This window comes from Pristiophorus japonicus, chromosome 8 (assembly GCF_044704955.1).
Source record: "Pristiophorus japonicus isolate sPriJap1 chromosome 8, sPriJap1.hap1, whole genome shotgun sequence".
NCBI lineage: Eukaryota > Metazoa > Chordata > Chondrichthyes > Pristiophoridae > Pristiophorus > Pristiophorus japonicus.
In genome coordinates, this window is record NC_091984.1 from 141,863,203 (window position 1) to 141,880,524 (window position 17,322).

Sequence of the window (17,322 nt, forward strand, 5' to 3'; positions counted from 1 at the left end):
CTGGAATACATTGTTAAGGAAATGGTATCAGGGCACTTAGAAAATCATATGATTCGGCAGAGTCAACATGGTTTTATGAAAAGGAAATCATGGTTGACAAATGTATTAGAGTTTATTGAGCATGTAACTAACAGGGTAGATAAAGGGGAACCAGTAGATGTCGTATATTTGAATTTCCAAAAGTATTCGATAAGATGCCACATAAAAGGTTATTATACAAGTTAAGTGCTCATGAGATTGGAGTTAATGCTTTGGCTTGGATAGAGGGTTGGTTAACGGACAGAAAACAGAGAGTAGGAATAAACAGGTCTTTTTCAGGTTGGCAGGCTGTAACTAGCGGGGTGCCGCAAGGATCAGTGCTGGGGCCTCAGCTACTAGCAATCTATATTAATGACCTAGATGAAGGGACCGAGTGTAATGTATCCATGTTTACTGATGATACAAAGCTAGGTGGGTCAATAACTGTGAGAACACAAAGATTCTGCAAAGGGATATAGATAGACTAAGTGAATGGGCAGTAAGGTGGCAGATGGAGTATAATGTGGGGAAATGTGAGGTTATTCATTTTGGTAGGAAGAATAGAAAAACTGAATATTTTTTAAATGCTGAGAAACTTTTAAATGTTGGTGTTCAGAGAGATTTGGGTATCCTTGTGCAAGAAACACAGAAAGCTAGCATGCAGGTACAGTAGGCAATAGGGAAGGCAAATGGCATGTTGTCCTTTATTTCAAGGAGTTTGGAGTATAAGAGTAAAGAAATCTTGCTACAATTGTACAGGGCCTTGGTGAGACCACACCTGGAGTACTGTGCACAGTTTTGGGTTCCTAGCTTGGTTCCTGGGATGAGAGGACTGTCTTAATGATGAGAGATTGTGTAGAATGGGCTTATACACTCTGGAGTTTAGAAGAATGAATGGTGATCTCATTGAAACACGTAAGATTCTGAAGGAGATTGACAGGGTAGATGCTGAGAGGTTACTTCTCCTACCTGGAGTGTCTAGAACTAGAGGGCAGTGTCTCAGGATACTGGGTAGGCCATTTAAGACAGAGATGAAGAGGAATTTCTTCACTCAGAGGGTTGTGAATCTTTGGATGCTGAGTCTCTGAATACATTGAAGGCTGAGATAGATAGTATTTTGGAGTCTAGGTGAATCAAGGGATATGGAAATCGGGTGGGAAAGTGGAGTTGAGGTCGATGATCAGCCATAATCTTATTGAATGGTGAGCAGGCTCGAGGGTGTATGGCCTACTCCTGCTCCTACTTCTTATGTTCTTAAGGAGATGGAGATCGCCCTTCTTAGACAGCAGGATGATGTCTGCCCTGCACGAATGGGCATCTCTTCGGATGCCAGAGTCTCCCCTAGGACCATAGTTGCCTCCCAGGATGTCCCAGAATGCCCTTGGAATTCCAAGGTCAGCTATTCCAGCCCCAGCGACATGCCCCTCAAGAGTTGGCAGAGGGCACCAGTCAGCTCCATCAGCTTACCGGAGCATCGAGCAGCTCGGCACCCTCCCACAAAGCTCGGCGAGCTTCCTCACTGGATGGATCCGGAGAGAACAGAGCTCCTTAATAGACACGGCCTCGGCACTGATGGCCTCCAGATCCAAGACCAGGGTTCCGTCATCAGCCAGAAGCCCCAAGAGCTACTTATGGACCCTCTGCCGTTTTTCTAGTGAGTTAAGAAGGGAGAACCTTTCCACGACCTCATGTAGATACCTCGAGAGCCAACGAATAGCAGTACTTACCAATCTTGATTGGAACAAGATCATTACGAGGTACTTTTGACAAAGCCTTTTCCAGAACCTTGATTGCCCAACTGGAAGTATAATTAATTAATGTGTTTACAAGCTCCACTTTTGTCTTGTCTTGTAGCTCTCCTCTGGGAATTTTGATGTCATTATATTTTTTTTCCAGATGAAATAGAAGTTTTTCATATTGCTTGGGTGTCAATTCTTCAAGTGTGGCTAACATTTTTGATCCAATTTTACTCATTCTGAAACACAATGCACTACTTTCAGAATACAATATAAAACATGCTACAAAGCAGACAATTTAACTGTTATTTCACTTATATACTTTCATAAAATTATAAATAATATTTAATAAGTTACTGTGCAATTTTTTTGGTCATTTTTACTTTCATTTCCTGTTGGTTTTGGCACGAAAAAGGCATTTGCTACTTGGCGCCTTTTTAATCCAGAGATTACCTTTAACATCAGTGTACTAACCAATTGATTGTAGCAGAGATAAGCTTCCAACTAACACAGTACAGGTACTCACTTGCAGCAATGGGGAAAAATCTTCTACAACTTCTTTACTTAACTAAATAAAATCAAGTTTCACAAAGTTTTACTCGTAGCACTCACTGTGCAGCTCCTGCCGGAGGACGTTCCCCTTGACTACCGTTTCAGTCAGTCAAAGAGTTGGAGGCGGGGCACATGTTATCACTATATGCAGCCCTATACGTGTGCTCAGTTTCAGTTTCGTTAATGCTTTCAATGCCAAGTTCTGTCAGAAGATTACATCTTTTAATTATTAGTTTCAACAATGCCTGTAAATTCCAGGAAAGTCCTTTTGCCCTTTTTTAAACATATAGGGCCCAAGTTTCCACACGATAAAAAATGGACGCCCCTCCGAGCTAAAAAAAAACTCGCGATTCTGGAGCGCCCTGCAGCTCCTTGTCTGCCTGACGCGGCGCCCAGGGGGGCGGAGCCTACACTCGCGCCGATTTTGTAAGTGGGAGGGAGCGGGTACTATTTAAATTAGTTTTTTTCCTGCCAGCAACGCTGCACGTGCGCGTTGGAGCGTTCGCGCATGCTCAGTGTGAAAAAAACATTGGCACTCGGCCATTTTTGTAGTTCTTTGTAGCTGTTTAATTTTTGAACATTTTTTTAATAAAAGCACATTGCCATCAGCACATTAGCACTTGCAGCCTTCTCACTGTCTCCTTCCCCCGCCCCACAGGAAGAACGGGCGCCTCCTCCCCCCCCCCCCCACCCCGGGGGAAGAACGGGCGCCTCAGGCTGACTGCAGCATTCTCCGTGCCTAAAGCACTTTCACACAGGTAGGAAGATGGTTTATTTAATCTTTGCTTATAAATGTTTATTCAGGTTGGATTTATTTGTATAATATTTGTATAAGTATAAATAAGGATTTATTGTAGAATTTAATGACTTCCCTTCCCCCCCCCCCCCTCCCCCTCCACCTCGTTCTGGACGCCTAATTTGTAACCTGCGCCTGATTTTTTTAATGTGTAGAACAGGTTTTTCAGTTCTACAAAAATCTTCACTTGCTCCATTCTAAGTTAGTTTGGAGTACGTTTTCACTGTGGAAACTTTGAAATCAGGCGTCAGTGGCCGGACACGCCCCCTTTTGAAGAAAAAATTCTATTCCAAAGTAGAACTGTTCTACCTGACTAGAACTGCAGAAAAAAAAATGTGGAGAATTGCGATTTCTAAGGTAGTCCGTTCTCCACCAGTTGCTCCTAAAAATCAGACGCAAATCATGTGGAAACTTGGGCCCATAGGGTGAGAGATTCGGCTTAGTAGCACCGACACTGTTTTGTGATAAAAATGGCGTCCACATTGCGCACGCATGCCGCGCTGTACGCTATCTTGGTGAGGGTGGTAGGGAGGGCGTTAGAAGCAGTGCCAGAAATATATAGAGTAGCCAGATCGTGATGTTAATCAGCGTAAAATGCTGATTTGACACCAGCACTGCAATTTTCATCTTCAATGCTGGAGCTAATGCCCTGTCTTAACCTTGCACAGCTGAACATGCATTCAGCAGTAGCAAGGACCTCCATCAGTGATATTTAAAGGGATCAGCAACCGCTCTAAGGTTAGTTGCCTATTAATTTCCACTGGCTATATGTAAGTTTTGTGGAAGTGTTTGCAGCTTTCTAGAATTTTTAAAAAGTTGGTGAGGTGACAGGGAATGGTGCTGCAAGTGAAGAAGCCTTTGGTTATGACGTCAAAGGTCTGGTCAGAATGGGCTTTCCCATGATGCAGGGCGCCATCGACTGTACCCAGGTAGCTTTGAGGGTGCCGCATCTAAATGCTGAGATGTACCGCAACCACAAAGGTTACCAGTCGTTGAATATACAAATGGTGTGCGACCATGCTAAGCACATTGTGATGGTGAATGCCCGGTATCCTGGCAGCAGTCATGATGCTTTTATTCTGCGCCAGTCTGCTGTTTCCTCAGTCTTTTAGCCACCAAACAAGTGAGAGGGAGGCTACTAAGCGACAAGGGATATCCATTGACCACCTGGCTCATGACTCTGCTGCACATCCAATGCACACGTGGGATGCATGCGTACAAGGAAACCCATGGAATCTGATAGAGCAGAAAATTGACATCCTTAAACAGGGCACTGGCAGAGTGGTAAGGGTGGGAGTAGGAATCCTGAGAGAGAACAGCAAGTTCTTGCTGAATGGAGCTACTGCCACTCTCCCAGTGCGGTGCCTTACCATTCCTAGAGATTGCTGGACTGCTGTAAAACCCTGCAAACCCCTTTCCACACTCGTAAACCCAGCCACGATGGCATCAGTCTGAGCTCGCGTGGCAGCAGGCTGAGACTACTGAGCAGTATGAGTTTGCATCTCCTTCACTCTCATCCTTCACAACATCGGGGACAGGCTGTGGCAGCAAGCTGAGACTGCATGAGAGCAGTCTGAGTTTCCACTGCAGCACTGAGAGTTTGGGTCGCTTCCGCTTGTGCTGCAATGGAAGCTGCGACATCACACCCAGCATCATGGTTGGGTCAGCAAGTATCCTACTGGAGTTGCCCACCATTTCCATCCTGGACAGCATGGGCTCCAAGCTCCGCGTAAAGCCCTGTGCAACGTTGGAGCTGGACTCCTCCGTTCTCCTTGACACTGACAAGAGGATCTCTGGCAGACTTGCCATTGCACCAAGCATTTCTGTTTGTATGCCCATCACCCTTCATCTGAAGGCTGTCCCATCAAAGTAATCATCTGAGTCCTGTGCAGCAGAACTTGTGTGTGAACTCGCCCTCCGGGTAGGTGGCACCCGAGCTACCCTTTCCCCCTGGCCTGGCTGCAGCCCATGTGTGCCCGGTGACACAGCATGTAGATCCAGCCTCTATACTACCCTCTAAAGTGCATGCAGTACCATTTTCTGAGCTGGTGTCTCTGAGTGTCAGATCTAGTGATGTGACTCCTCTTCTTCACTCTCCGTCACAATATCGGAGACAGGTTGTGCTGGTGACGGTGCTTGGATATTGTCATGTATGTACTTTTGGGATCACAAGCCACTAGATGGCGTCACTGTTGGAGGCCATTGGGCTAAATGCAGGTGTGTGCAGCCCACGTATAAAAGGCCAGCCATTTTGTATATTAGTCACTTTGGGCCTTAATAAAGCAGAGCCACGGTCATATCTCTTGGAGTTAACAGAACTCGGTCTAACAGTTATTGCATACACAACATTTGGCAATGAGGCAACAGGAACCTTTGCATGCAAAAATGAGCACAATTGGATTGTTGGAGCGATTTCTGGAAGAAGAACATTGGGCAGACTTTGTGAGCCGTTTGAGCCAGTTCTACATGGCCAACAAAAAGGAGGAGGTCGGTGACGCAGATCGGCGCCGGAGGTGTTCCTCACTGTTTGCGGTCCAAAAATTTATGGTCTGATAAAGAATCTACTCCTGCCTGTGAGTCCAACAGAGAAGACGTATGAAGAATTGTGTACACTGGTACAGGACCACCTTAAGCCAGATGAAAGCATATCATCTTGAGATACAGATTTTACACGCACGTTCGCTCAGAGGGCGAGAATGTGGCAGAATTCGTTGCTGACCTGAGACATCTAGCGGGACCGTGTAAGTTCGGGGCTGTGTTGGCAGACATGCTGCGGGACTTCTTTGCAATCGGCATCAACCACGAGGTGATCCTGCGTAAACTACTGGCGGTGGCGATGCTTGACTTGAACAGGGCCATCACGATCGCTCAGTCATGCACGACGACAGATAGAAGTCTAAAGCAGATATCAGTGAAAAATCGAAACTCGGCAAGTACTGTAAATATGATTGATTCGGCGTTTGTCAGAGCGGCACATGGCAGGGCCTACCTGACTGCGTACGCAAAACCTGTGCCTACCCAAAGTCCGCCAGCGGGAATGCATCTGATTTCTCCCTGGTGGCTTTGTGGGGGAAATCAGCAGCACCAGCAGTGCCGATTTAAGCAATATAGTTGCAAAGACAGTCTGAGAGCGGGGCACCTCCAGCGCAAGTGTCTGCAGATGAGCAAGTGTGCTGCGACATACCACGTGGAGGATGATGGTTAGACTAGCACGGATCCGGATACGTAATCTGAGATACCAGGGGAGGATGTGTATGGACTGTACTCGTTCCTAACTAAGAGCAAACCGATAATGATCAACGTGAAATTTAATGGGGTGCCGGTATCGATGGAACTGGAAACGGGGGCGAGTTAATCGATAATGAGCCAGAGGACATGCGACAAGCTGTGGGATTCTAAGGCTGTGAGGACCAGGCTGAGTCCAGTCAATGCCAAGTTGCGCACTTACACCAAACAACTCATAGCGGTGATTGGTAGTGCCACAATTAAAATGTCATATGAGGTTGCGGTTCATGAGATACCACTATGGATTGTCCCAGGCAATGGGCCAAAGCTGTTCAGCAGAAACTGGCTTGAAAAAAATCAGGTGCGATTGGAATGACATCAAGGCGTTGTCATAGGAGGAAGATACATGTGCCCAAGTACTGAGTAAGTTCCCCTCGCTGTTCGAACCAGGGATCGGCAACTTCACGGGAGCCAAGGTGCAGATCCACGTGGACTCGGATGCAAGACCCGTCCATCAGAAAGCTCAGGCAGTTCTGTATATGATGAGGGAGAAGGTTGAAATCGAACTGTGCAGACTCCAGCGTGAAGGGATCATATCACTGGTTGAATTTAATGAATGGGCCAGCCCCATTGTTCCTGTGCTGAAAAGTGATGGCACTGTCAGAATCTGTGGAGACTACAAAGCTACGATCAACAGGGTTTCGAAACAGGATCAGTACCCATTACCGAAGGCTGATGACTTGTTTGCAATGCTAGCCGGGGGACTTGATGTCGGCCTACATGACACAGAGGCTGGTCGAGACGTCGAAGAGACTTATGTGCATTAACACGCATAAAGGACTGTTTATTTATCACAGGTGTCCTTTTGGAATTCGCTCAGCTGCAGCAATATTTCAGAAGAACATGGAGAGTCTACTGAAGTCTGTTCCCAAAACCATCATGTTCCAAGATCACAGGTCATGAATCCGAGGAACATCTAAACAACCTGGAAGAGGTTCCACATCATCTGAACAAAGTGGGACTCAGACTGAAACGCTCGAAGTGCGTCCTCATGGCACCAAAGGTCGAATTCCTGGGAATAAAAATTGCTGCTGACGGCATCAGACCCACGAACGCGAAAACCAAGGCCATCAAAAATGCACCCAAGCCGCAGAATGTGACGGAGCTGCGTTCGTTCCTGGGTCTACTCAACTACTTCAGTAACTTCCTACCTAAATTGAGCACCTTATTAGAACCACTGCACATGCTGCTAAGAAAAGGCGACAACTAGATGTGGGGTGCGTCTCAAGACAGAGCTTTTGAGAAAGCCACTAATCTGCTTTGCTCTAACATGCTGCTGGTACATTATGACCCATGTAAACGTTTAGTATTGGCCTGTGATGCTTCGTCATATGGAATTGGTTGTGTACTCCAACAAGCTAATGAGTCGGGTAAACTTCAACCAGTCGCGTATGCTTCAAAAAGTTTGTCTAAAGCGGAAAGAGCCTACAGCATGGTAAAGAAAGAAGCACTAGCCTGTATGTATGGGGTTAAAAAGATGCATCAGTACATGTTTAGTCTTCGGTTTGAACTGGAGACAGATCACAAGCCGTTCATTTCATGTTCTCTGAAAACAAAGGTAGCAATACCAATGCTTCATCCCGCACCCAGAGGTGGGCGCTGACATTATCTGCTTATGATTATACCATTCACCATAGATCTGGCACCGAGAATTGTGCTGATGCTTTGAGCCGTCTGCCGTTGCCCACACCGGAGGTGGAAACGCCACAACCGGCGGACCTATTGTTAGTTATGGATGCTTTTGAGAGTGAAGGAAGCCCTGTCACAGCTCAACAAGTTAAGACTTGGACAAGCCAGGACCCGATTTTATCGGTGGTGAAGAGTTGCATCCTCAAAGGTGATTGGTCTGCCTTACCCAAGCAAATGTGCGAGGAGGCCAAACCTTACATTCATAACAAAGACGAACTGTCTATTCAGTCGGATTGTATACTGTGGGGCAATCATGTTGTTATGCCCAAGAAAGGAAGTGAGAAATTTGTACGTGAGCTACATAGCACACATCCTGGCATTGTAATGATGAAAGCCATCACCAGGTCCCATGTATGGTGGCCGGGAATTGACTCTGAGCTGGAATCATGTGTGCATCAGTGCAACACTTGCATGCAGCTCAGCAATGCACCAGCAGAATCGCCGCTGAGTCTGTGGTCGTGGCCGTCCAAACCATGGTCCAGGATCCACATAGACTTTGCAGGTCCCTTCCTGGGGAAGATGCTTTTAGTTGTGGTGGATGCATATTCGAAGTGGATAGAGTGTATAATCATGTCATCCAGCACATTCACAGCTACCATTGAGAATCTCAGTGTCATGTTCACGATACATGTTCTGCCTGATATCGTTGTTAGCGACAACGGATCGTGCTTCACCAGTCAGGAGTTTCAAGAGTTCATGAAACTCAATGGTATCAAACATGTAAGGTCAGCACCATTCAAACCTGCATCCAATGGGCAGCAGAACATGCTGTCCAAATCATAAAGCAAAGTATGAAGTGAGTAACCCAAGGGTCACTGCAGACCCGACTGTCATGCAGAATGCTTAGTTACAGGACAAGATCATACACGCTTACCGGGGTCTCACCTGCTGAACTAATGATGAAGAGAGCTCTTAAGACCAAGCTATTCTTGTACACCCTGACTTGAATAACCATGTTGAATATAGAAGACAAAGTCAGCAAGGGTATCACAATCACGCAGCTGTGTCACGCGATATTTCTGTAAATCATCCTATATATGTTCTGAAGTATGGTCAGGGTCCCAAGTAGATCGCTGGTACTGTCATGGCCAAGGACGGCAACAGAGTATTTATTGTCAAGCTCAAAAATGGGCAAATATGCAGGAAACATATGGATCAGACAAAGCTGTGGTGCACAGACGAACCGGAACAGTCGGAGGAAGAGACAATCGACGACCAACCAACCCACCCCCAGTCATCAGAGGACTCAGTGATCGTCAGTGAATCAGGACTTTCAATTACTGACATGTTCAATGAAAATGGACTTTCAATCCCTGAAATGAGCATTGCCACTCCCACCAGGTCAGCCACCCAGCCACCAGTCACAATAAACTCTGAACACTCACCCAAGGCTGGAGTTGAACTAAGATGGTCAACCCGGGAGCGTAAACACCGGACCGTCTCAATTTGTGAAAGACTGTGTTAATATCTCAGAGGGGTGTATTGTCATGTATGTACTTTTGGGATCACTAGCCACTAGAAAGCATCACTGTTGGAGGCCATTAGGTTGCACGCACGTGTGTGCAGCCGAAGTATAAAAGGCCAGCCATTTTGTATATTAGTCACTTTGAGCCTTAATAAAGCAGAGGCAAGGTCATACCTCTTAGAGTTAAACAGTACTCAGTCTAACAGTTATTCCATACACAACAGATATCTAAAAAGAGAAAGGCACAAGGGCCGGGTTGTGATGAGAGGAGGGGGCAAGGCAATATGTGCATGCTTACACCATCAGCAGCTTGTAATTGAGAAGAGATTGTGGGATGAGGGTGAAGTGGAATGTGAGAAGCAGCATTACATATGAGCATACCATCATCAGCAATGCTTTCAACCTCGTCGCTCGTCACAGCCTCAGTGATGGCCCCTCAATGATCTCCAACACTGTCTCCTCCCGCTGAGTCAGGTTCTGAAGTCGGGCTTCCCGTCCACCCAGCTGCTGCTGCTCATGATGGTTGTGTGCCACCTTTGCCTGCAAGAGAAAGGGAAGTGTGTCAGTCAGTGTGGTGCAATGTATTTGGGTTATGAGATATGGGCATGAGTCTTGCAGCAGTGCTCAGTGTGCTGTGTCACGTGATATTTCTGTTAATGATCCTGTATATGTTCTGAATTATGGTCAGGGTCCCAAGTGGATCGCTGGTACTGTCATGGCCAAGGAGGGCAACAGAGTATTTATTGTCAAGCTCAAAAATGGGCAAACGCTAGGTGAAGCTATTATTTTGAGGTATGAGTCGTGATTGCTAGAGATTGTTGATAGATGAGTGATGCGAGTATAGTCCATTGGACAGTGTGGGGGTCCAATAGTACAGATGGTGGAATATGACATTTGAAGATCATTCACTCACTTTAACCACTCGTATGAGATCATTAAATATCTAGTGGCACTGGATCTGGGTCCTGGGGACAACACACATGGTACTGACGGCTTATGCTATTTCCTCCCACTGCCTTCTGGCGTGCTGCCTGAAAGGCTTCCTGCCCCTCTGTGGGCAGAGGACCTGATGTCTTTTGTGCACCCCAGGACCAAAGCCTCCAGTGCCACATCTGAGAACCTCCTTGCCCTCCCTCTTCCCTGTTGGGCCATGGATTCAGACTTACAATGAGGTGCTCTTTAACTAGTGCAGAGAGCCTAGGCCAAATTTTATTAGCCAGTAGACTGCACCTGACATTATTCCCCCTGTTGAGCACGAAGTCAACCAACAGCACGTTTAATACTGAGATCAGTGCTCCAATCATTATAATGAGAAGGTGGCACGAATTTTGCGTGCTGACTGCACTACTTTAAACGGGCATGGACTGATCGCGCTTCCCGTGCCCGTTTTTAAGCTTTATTTAATTTCACCCCCTTTGTGCTTGTAGTTAGCAATGCTTCTGAAATTTATTTAACCTCTTCCTTTCTCTGGGAAATGGTGTTAGCCTTCAGAGACATCAAAGTGATGAACCTCCATCTGTAGAGGTAGCTCTTTCTCCTGGATCCTTTGAGCCTGAGTAAAGTTATCTTCCGCAGTTGTAGCTATATCTAGATAAGCTGACTTAAATCTCACCTCCCTTGATCTCAGGGAAGCTCATACATCGAAGTAACACATTTGTATTTAGCTGGAATAGCCATACAATCTTAACTTTTGTGACATTCGCTCTGTTGGAGATGCACGTTCTGATTTTAAAGACACAATCTTCTACATATGTTAGACAAAGTATTACTAAAAGAACTAGAAGTAAACTAAGAACTGGGACTGAAGGGGCTACAAACTCTCAGACTCCATGTACACATGATACACAGACTCAACCAGGCCGCAAAAGTTACAGGTGGCCTGTCATTTTGTGAAGTGGTTCTATGCAACACTCTCCAACCCATATCCCCACTGGTGCAGAGGAGGATTCCCGTTGTAAGAATTTGGCGAAAATTCTTTTGGACTTAAGTTTTGGACATTGCTTGGACACATTTCCTGTTACTGCAGAGGAGCAGAACAGCCTGACTTGGGACAGATCCAAACATGTTGCACAGTTTGGACATCAGGTGGACATGAATGAATCAATGGCTGAAATGGCAGCAATGGTTGATGGACAGGCCCTTTGTCATGCAATCAATGAGAGATCAACAAGATTGGTCGGTACCCCAGAGACAAAGGGAAGCTATTTGACCATACAGACCTGTCGGAACCTTATCGAGGAAACAGCCAGTAACAAAGGAACAGGCCGAGGACACTGATTTTGCTCTTTCAGTTGCACTGCCTCAGGCGAAAGGACAGTTGAACTTTTGGAGTGAGAAGAAGCATTTTTGCAGGTATAAAAGTGGCAGTTTGCAGCCCTCTCTCTCTCTCTCCCCCCTCTTCAATGCGTGCTTGCGTTGTTCAACGCACAAGGACTGAGCACTCCATCTAGGATGGAGAGAAGAAACAACATCTATGAGCAAAGAGAGCCTCGCTATTTCGACTGGGAAGCTGACCTTGAGACCGGACTTGAATACCACAGATTAGTACAGAACCAGAAGATACGCCTCATCGGGAGAAGCAGCGAGTCAGCCAAAGGGGTAATTGGTGAGCATTTATCCCAGCCCACGCATCTTTAAGACTATCGCATAGTGTGAAAGGGTGTTGTGTGTCCCAACCAAGCCTTAGCGGGTTTTAGTGGGGAGGTTTTAGCACGGATCGTAAGCGTACGCACAATTCTGTTGGACAGATTTCGAAGGTGCATTTTTGAATCTGAGCAGGGGTGTTTAAGACATGGGTACTTCGCTTTAGGGGCCTGTTCAGACGGGCCAGGGTTGTGTGTTGTAGTGTGTTTGTTTTACACTACCAGGGCGTGTTTTACTGGGTGCAGGTGTGTGCTTTAACTTGAATGAAAGCATTGTGACGGCTGTGACTGAAAGATCCGGCTGTAACTGTGTATTTCTGTTCACCACTATAATTCCAGGGTCCAGAATTGTTGTAAGGGGGGCATAATTCGAAATCACCAAGGACAAAACCACTTACAGAATCTCGCGACCGAGGCAGGACTCCAGAATTTGAATGAACAGACAGTTATGGAGGATCTCAAGGTCAAGAGATCGGCAATGGGGGATAGGATTTCTTCGTACGTATTCGGTAAAGTTAATGTAACTAATGGGTGCTAGAACTGTTGCGGGCTGAGAGTCCTGAGGACAAAGCCGCTGATGGGGAGTAAGGAGCACAAAAAGGCAACAGAAGAGGCCATTTGGCTCCTGTGTTTGCAGAAGTTAAGTCCAGCTGCTCAGGGAGCAGGTTGGTAGGCTTAAAGCAGAGCTCCAAGAGTCAGAGGAGCAGTCAGCTGCAAGGGCCACAGTGGGGAGCAGATTAGTGAACGAGTTACGTGAGGAGAGGCAGGAAAGACGTACTCAGGAGGAAACCTCCCATAACACCCGGGAGTACCTGCAATGCGAGGTCACCGAGGCCAAGCTCAACGAGCAGGCTGTACGGGAGGAGAACGCCTGCTTAACGGATAAAGTTGACGGGCTGGAGGAGCAACTGAGAGATATTAAGACAGCTTATGCAGCTAGCAGTAGGGGGTCTGAGAGTGGCAAACACGGGCCCTGCCAAGAAAAAATCCAAAGCTTGACTCAAGCTCTGGCCAAAGGCATGGTTTGCTTGATGGCCCGGGGGAAGCTCAGCTGGACTGGGAAGAGGAAGAAGAAAGCGAGGATTGGGGGCAGGGCAGGGACGTCTAACCATCGCTTGAAGCGCCAAAGGGACCGATACGGCCCATACGGCGTAGGTCAGGGCGCACTACAAAGCGATTTTGTGGTTCCGTTCACCACCCCGCAGCTGCAAAATATGATCTCAGGGTGCCCAAGTTAAAGAAATAAGGGGACCCCCTCAGTTCACTTCACCGAGGTGGTCCAGGTTGGGGGGGATTAACGGGTGTAGTGAGGCCGAGGTTCACAAGCTGTTGCTGTTTTCCCTGGATGGGAAACTGTATCAGGCCCTGTCCGCCGAGACCAAATGGGGACAGGGGACCACGACCAGCTTAAAGGAGGAAATCCTGAGAGCCATGGGTCACACCCAGGGTAATCTGTTCTCTAGGGTAGAGAGGACACTGCAACTGGCAGGGGAAGCACCTCAGGCATTCGCGGACAGGCTCTGGCCACGGGCGGGGTGCTCGACAGAGAACAGTTGCGGGGGGGTGGGGGGGTGCAAGAAACCATTGGCTCAGGACCTTGTGGCAAACAGTTTGCCATGAATAAGGGTAAAAGTGGAGGTCTGGTTTGACTCCGAGGACCTCGGAGTGCTCCGTCACATGAGCCTGACTTTTAAAACCAGCTCGGAGGAGGAGGTCAAACCAAGTAAGGGCAAGGTACATGAAATGAAGGCCAGTGAGGCTAGTAAAAAGGAGTGGCGTCAGGAAGGGGTTAGCGCAGGGAAGGCTAGGACATGTTTGGGTGTGGGAAGATGGGAAACTGGAGGAGCGACTGCCCGGCCCCGAGGAGCGGGCAAGGCAAAGGGGATTCTCCAGTGCCTAAGACGAAACCTGTCGAAGCGAAGGATCCGACCGCGGAACATGTTCTGGTGGTCACCCTTTGGACAGTTTTTGTGCCAGAGCAGGGAAGGGTAGATGCTGCCGTGAGCAGGGAAATCCCGACCGCTCCAGTAATCCCACCACCCTGACTAGCATGCACCCAGCCTGAGTACCTGTGTTCGCTCACGATGAGTGGAGTAGACCATGCGTGAGGATGGGGGTGGAGAAGGTAGAGGGGAAGTACTTGGTGGACATCGGAACTTCGACCACGGTGATCCATGTAAGTAACCCGACCGATTCAGCCTGGTCCAGCAAGGTTCCATTCAGTCTCGTGGGGTTTGTTGTATATGGAGGAAGAGACACACCGTGAGCTCAAAGTAAAATGTGAACGTAGCCTTTTATTGCAGGTCTCCAGAGTGCCCCTCCAACCTGTTAAACCTCCTTAAATACCTGTGCTCCCAAGGGATTATGGGATCCCTTGGGACATACAGGATCATTTATCTCAATTTTGCGTGACACATTTGCACGATCATGATATGTATTCTGTTGAAGCTGCCTGCTCTCTACCTGTTCGTGTAGATCAGGGTGGATTAACGAAAGCCTTGTCTTAGGTGCTCTTTTCTTGAGCAGTTCAGCGGGGGGAACTCCAGTGAGCGAGCGGGGTCTTGTGCGGTAACTAAGCAGGACTTGGAACAGGTGAGTCTGCAGTGAGCCTTCAGTTACCCTCTTCAAGCTCTGCTTGATTATTTGCACTGCTCGCTCTGTCTGACCATTGGATGCTGGTTTAAACGGAGCAGATGTGACATGTTTGATCTCATTGCGGGTCATGAACTCTTTAAACTCGGCACTGGTGAAGCACGGCCCATTGTCACTCACAAGGACATCAGGCAGGCCGTGCATGGCAAACATGGCCCGCAGGCTTTCAATGGTGGCAGCAGAAGTGCTTGCCAACATTATCTCACGTTCAATCCATTTGGAGTACGCATCTATGACCACAAGAAACATTTTTCCCAAGAATGGGCCTGCATAGTCGACATGGACCCTGGACCACGGTTTGGAGGACCAGGGCCATAGACTTAGTTGCGCCTCCCTGGGTGCATTGCTTAACTGTGAACATGTGTTACATTTGTGCACACAGGACTCTAAGTCTGCATTGAAACCGGGTCACCACACGTGGGAACTGGCTATCGCTTTCATCATTACAATGCCTGGGTGGGTACTGTGGAGATCACTAATGAAAGTGTCCCTGCCCTTTTTTGGTACCAATACCCGATTACCCCACAGAAGGTAATCTGCCTGTATAGACATTTTATCTCTGTGCCGCTGGTACGGCTTTATTTCTTCCTGCATCTCTAACGGGACACTAGACCAACTCCGGTGGAGCACACAGTTTTTTACTAAGGACAGTAAGGGGTCCTGGCTCATCCAGGTTCTAATCTACTGGGCGGTAACAAGTGATTGCTCACTCTCGAATGCTTCCATTACCATAACTAAATCTGCGGGCTGTGCCATCTCCACTTTTGTGGTGGGCAATGGCAGCCTACTGAGTGCATCGGCACAGTTTTCTGTGCCTGGCCTGTGGTGCATGGCATAGTTGTACTCGGCCTTTTGGCTAAGATCAAGTGTAGTATCTGTGTCGCTTCTCGGCTTTTTGGCTAAGATCATGCGTAACTGACCTGACAGGGGAGTAACCACCATAACCCCAAGGTGGTTCTCCCTGGATCAGGAAGGTATATGCTTGCTTTTTTGGAAATAGGAGGTGGGTGGGGTGGCTTGACCCATTCACCTCCACGGAGGTGTGTGGGGGGCCTGACCCATCCACCTCCATGGCACGAACCTGGTATTGCAGTACTTCCAGGAACGGTGCAGTGGCTCTAGGCCTTTTGGCTAAGAGCATTGGCGCAGAGTGATCCTTGATGTGTGCAAGGTGACCTCTGGCGTTTGTGATTTGACAAAGAATTGAAACGATTGGCTACGAATTTCCAAAAAAAAAAAACGTGAGGTCGCTTCTCGGCCTTTTGGCTAAGATCATGCGTAACTGACCTGACAGGGGAGTAACCATGACCCCAACGTGGTTCTCCCTGGATCAGGAAGGTGGTTCTCCTATGCTTTTTGGAAATAGGAGGTGGGTGGGGTGGTTTGACCCATCCGCCTCCACGGAGGTGTGTGGGGAGCCTGACCCATCCACCTCCATGGCACGAACCTGGTATTGCAGTACTTCCAGGAACGGTGCTTGGGCTCTAGGCCTTTTGGCTAAGAGCATTAGCGCAGGGTGATCCTTGATGTGTGCAAGGTGACCTCTGGCGTTTGTGATCCGAAAAAGAATTGGAAAGATTGGCTACGAAAAAAAAAAACGTGAGTTCCCATCTCTGGATATGGGCCGATACATTCGTATTTATCCCCTTACTTTCAGAAAAGAGGGATGTAAGTGGCCTGTGGTCGGTTTCCAATTCAAATTTGAGCCCAAACAGATATTGATGCATTTTCTTTACTCCATAAACACATGCTAACGCTTCTTTTTCGATCATGCTGTAGGTTCTCTCAGCCTTAGACAGATTTCTGGATGCATAAGCAACCGTTTGCAATTTCCCAGATTCATTAGCTTGTTGCAATACACACCCGACACCGTATGACGATGCATCACATGTTAGTACCAAACGCTTGCATGGATCATACAACACAAGCAACTTGTTTGAGCATAACAGTTTCCTAGCTTTCTCAAAGTCATTTTCTTGGCTTTTACCCCATACCCATTCATCTACTTTACGCAGTAAAGAGTGCAGTGGTTCTAACAGTGTGCTAAGACCCAGTAAGAAGTTACCAAAGTAGTTCAGGAGTCGTAGAAACGACCTCAGTTCCGTCACATTCTGTGGTCTCGGCGTGTTCTTGAATCGGCGGGCCTGGTGCCATCCGCCGCGATTCTTCTCCCCAGGAACTCCACTTCAGGCGCCAAGAAAACGCACTTCGAGCGTTTTAACCTGAGCCCCATACGATTAAGCCGACTAAGAGCCTCCTCCAGATTCTGCAGGTGCTCGACGGTGTCCCGACCTGTAACCAAGTTGTCCTGGAAGACCACGATGTGCGGGACTGAATTCAGTAAACTTTCCATGTTCCTCTGGAATATCGCTGTGGCTGATCGAATCACAAATGGGCATCTGTTGTAAATGAAGAGACCTTTGTGTTGTTGATGCATGTGAGGCCCTTCAATGATTCCTCCAGCTCCTGCGTCATGTAGGCCGAGGT

The 17,322-nt window shown here is 47.6% G+C and overlaps 1 protein-coding gene, 1 long non-coding RNA gene and 2 pseudogenes across 3 annotated transcripts in view; 3 read left to right on the plus strand and 1 right to left on the minus strand.

Moving 5' to 3' along the window:
- The window catches only part of LOC139268189 (interferon-inducible protein AIM2-like), a 28,390-nt gene extending 18,393 nt beyond the window's left edge, over nt 1-9,997 (minus strand). Inside the window, exons 1-2 of one of the 2 annotated variants that reach the window (XM_070886242.1) lie at nt 9,923-9,997; nt 1,746-1,993 (exon numbers count right to left, since the gene is read on the minus strand). In XM_070886242.1, coding sequence (XP_070742343.1) covers nt 1,746-1,992 — 247 coding nt within the window. In that variant the 5' untranslated portion in view covers nt 1,993; nt 9,923-9,997. Of the gene's footprint in view, nt 1-1,745; nt 1,994-2,280; nt 2,390-9,922 lie in introns of those variants that run through there. The other variant, XM_070886241.1, reaches the window with a different exon arrangement.
- LOC139268190 (uncharacterized) overlaps nt 2,970-17,322 on the plus strand; it is a 40,096-nt gene continuing 25,743 nt past the window's right edge. Inside the window, exon 1 of the long non-coding RNA XR_011593983.1 lies at nt 2,970-3,064. This is a non-coding gene — a long non-coding RNA (uncharacterized lncRNA). The remainder of the gene's footprint in view (nt 3,065-17,322) is intronic.
- Nucleotides 15,670-15,953, plus strand: LOC139269924 (U2 spliceosomal RNA; annotated as a pseudogene).
- LOC139269992 (U2 spliceosomal RNA) lies at nt 16,082-16,319 on the plus strand (annotated as a pseudogene).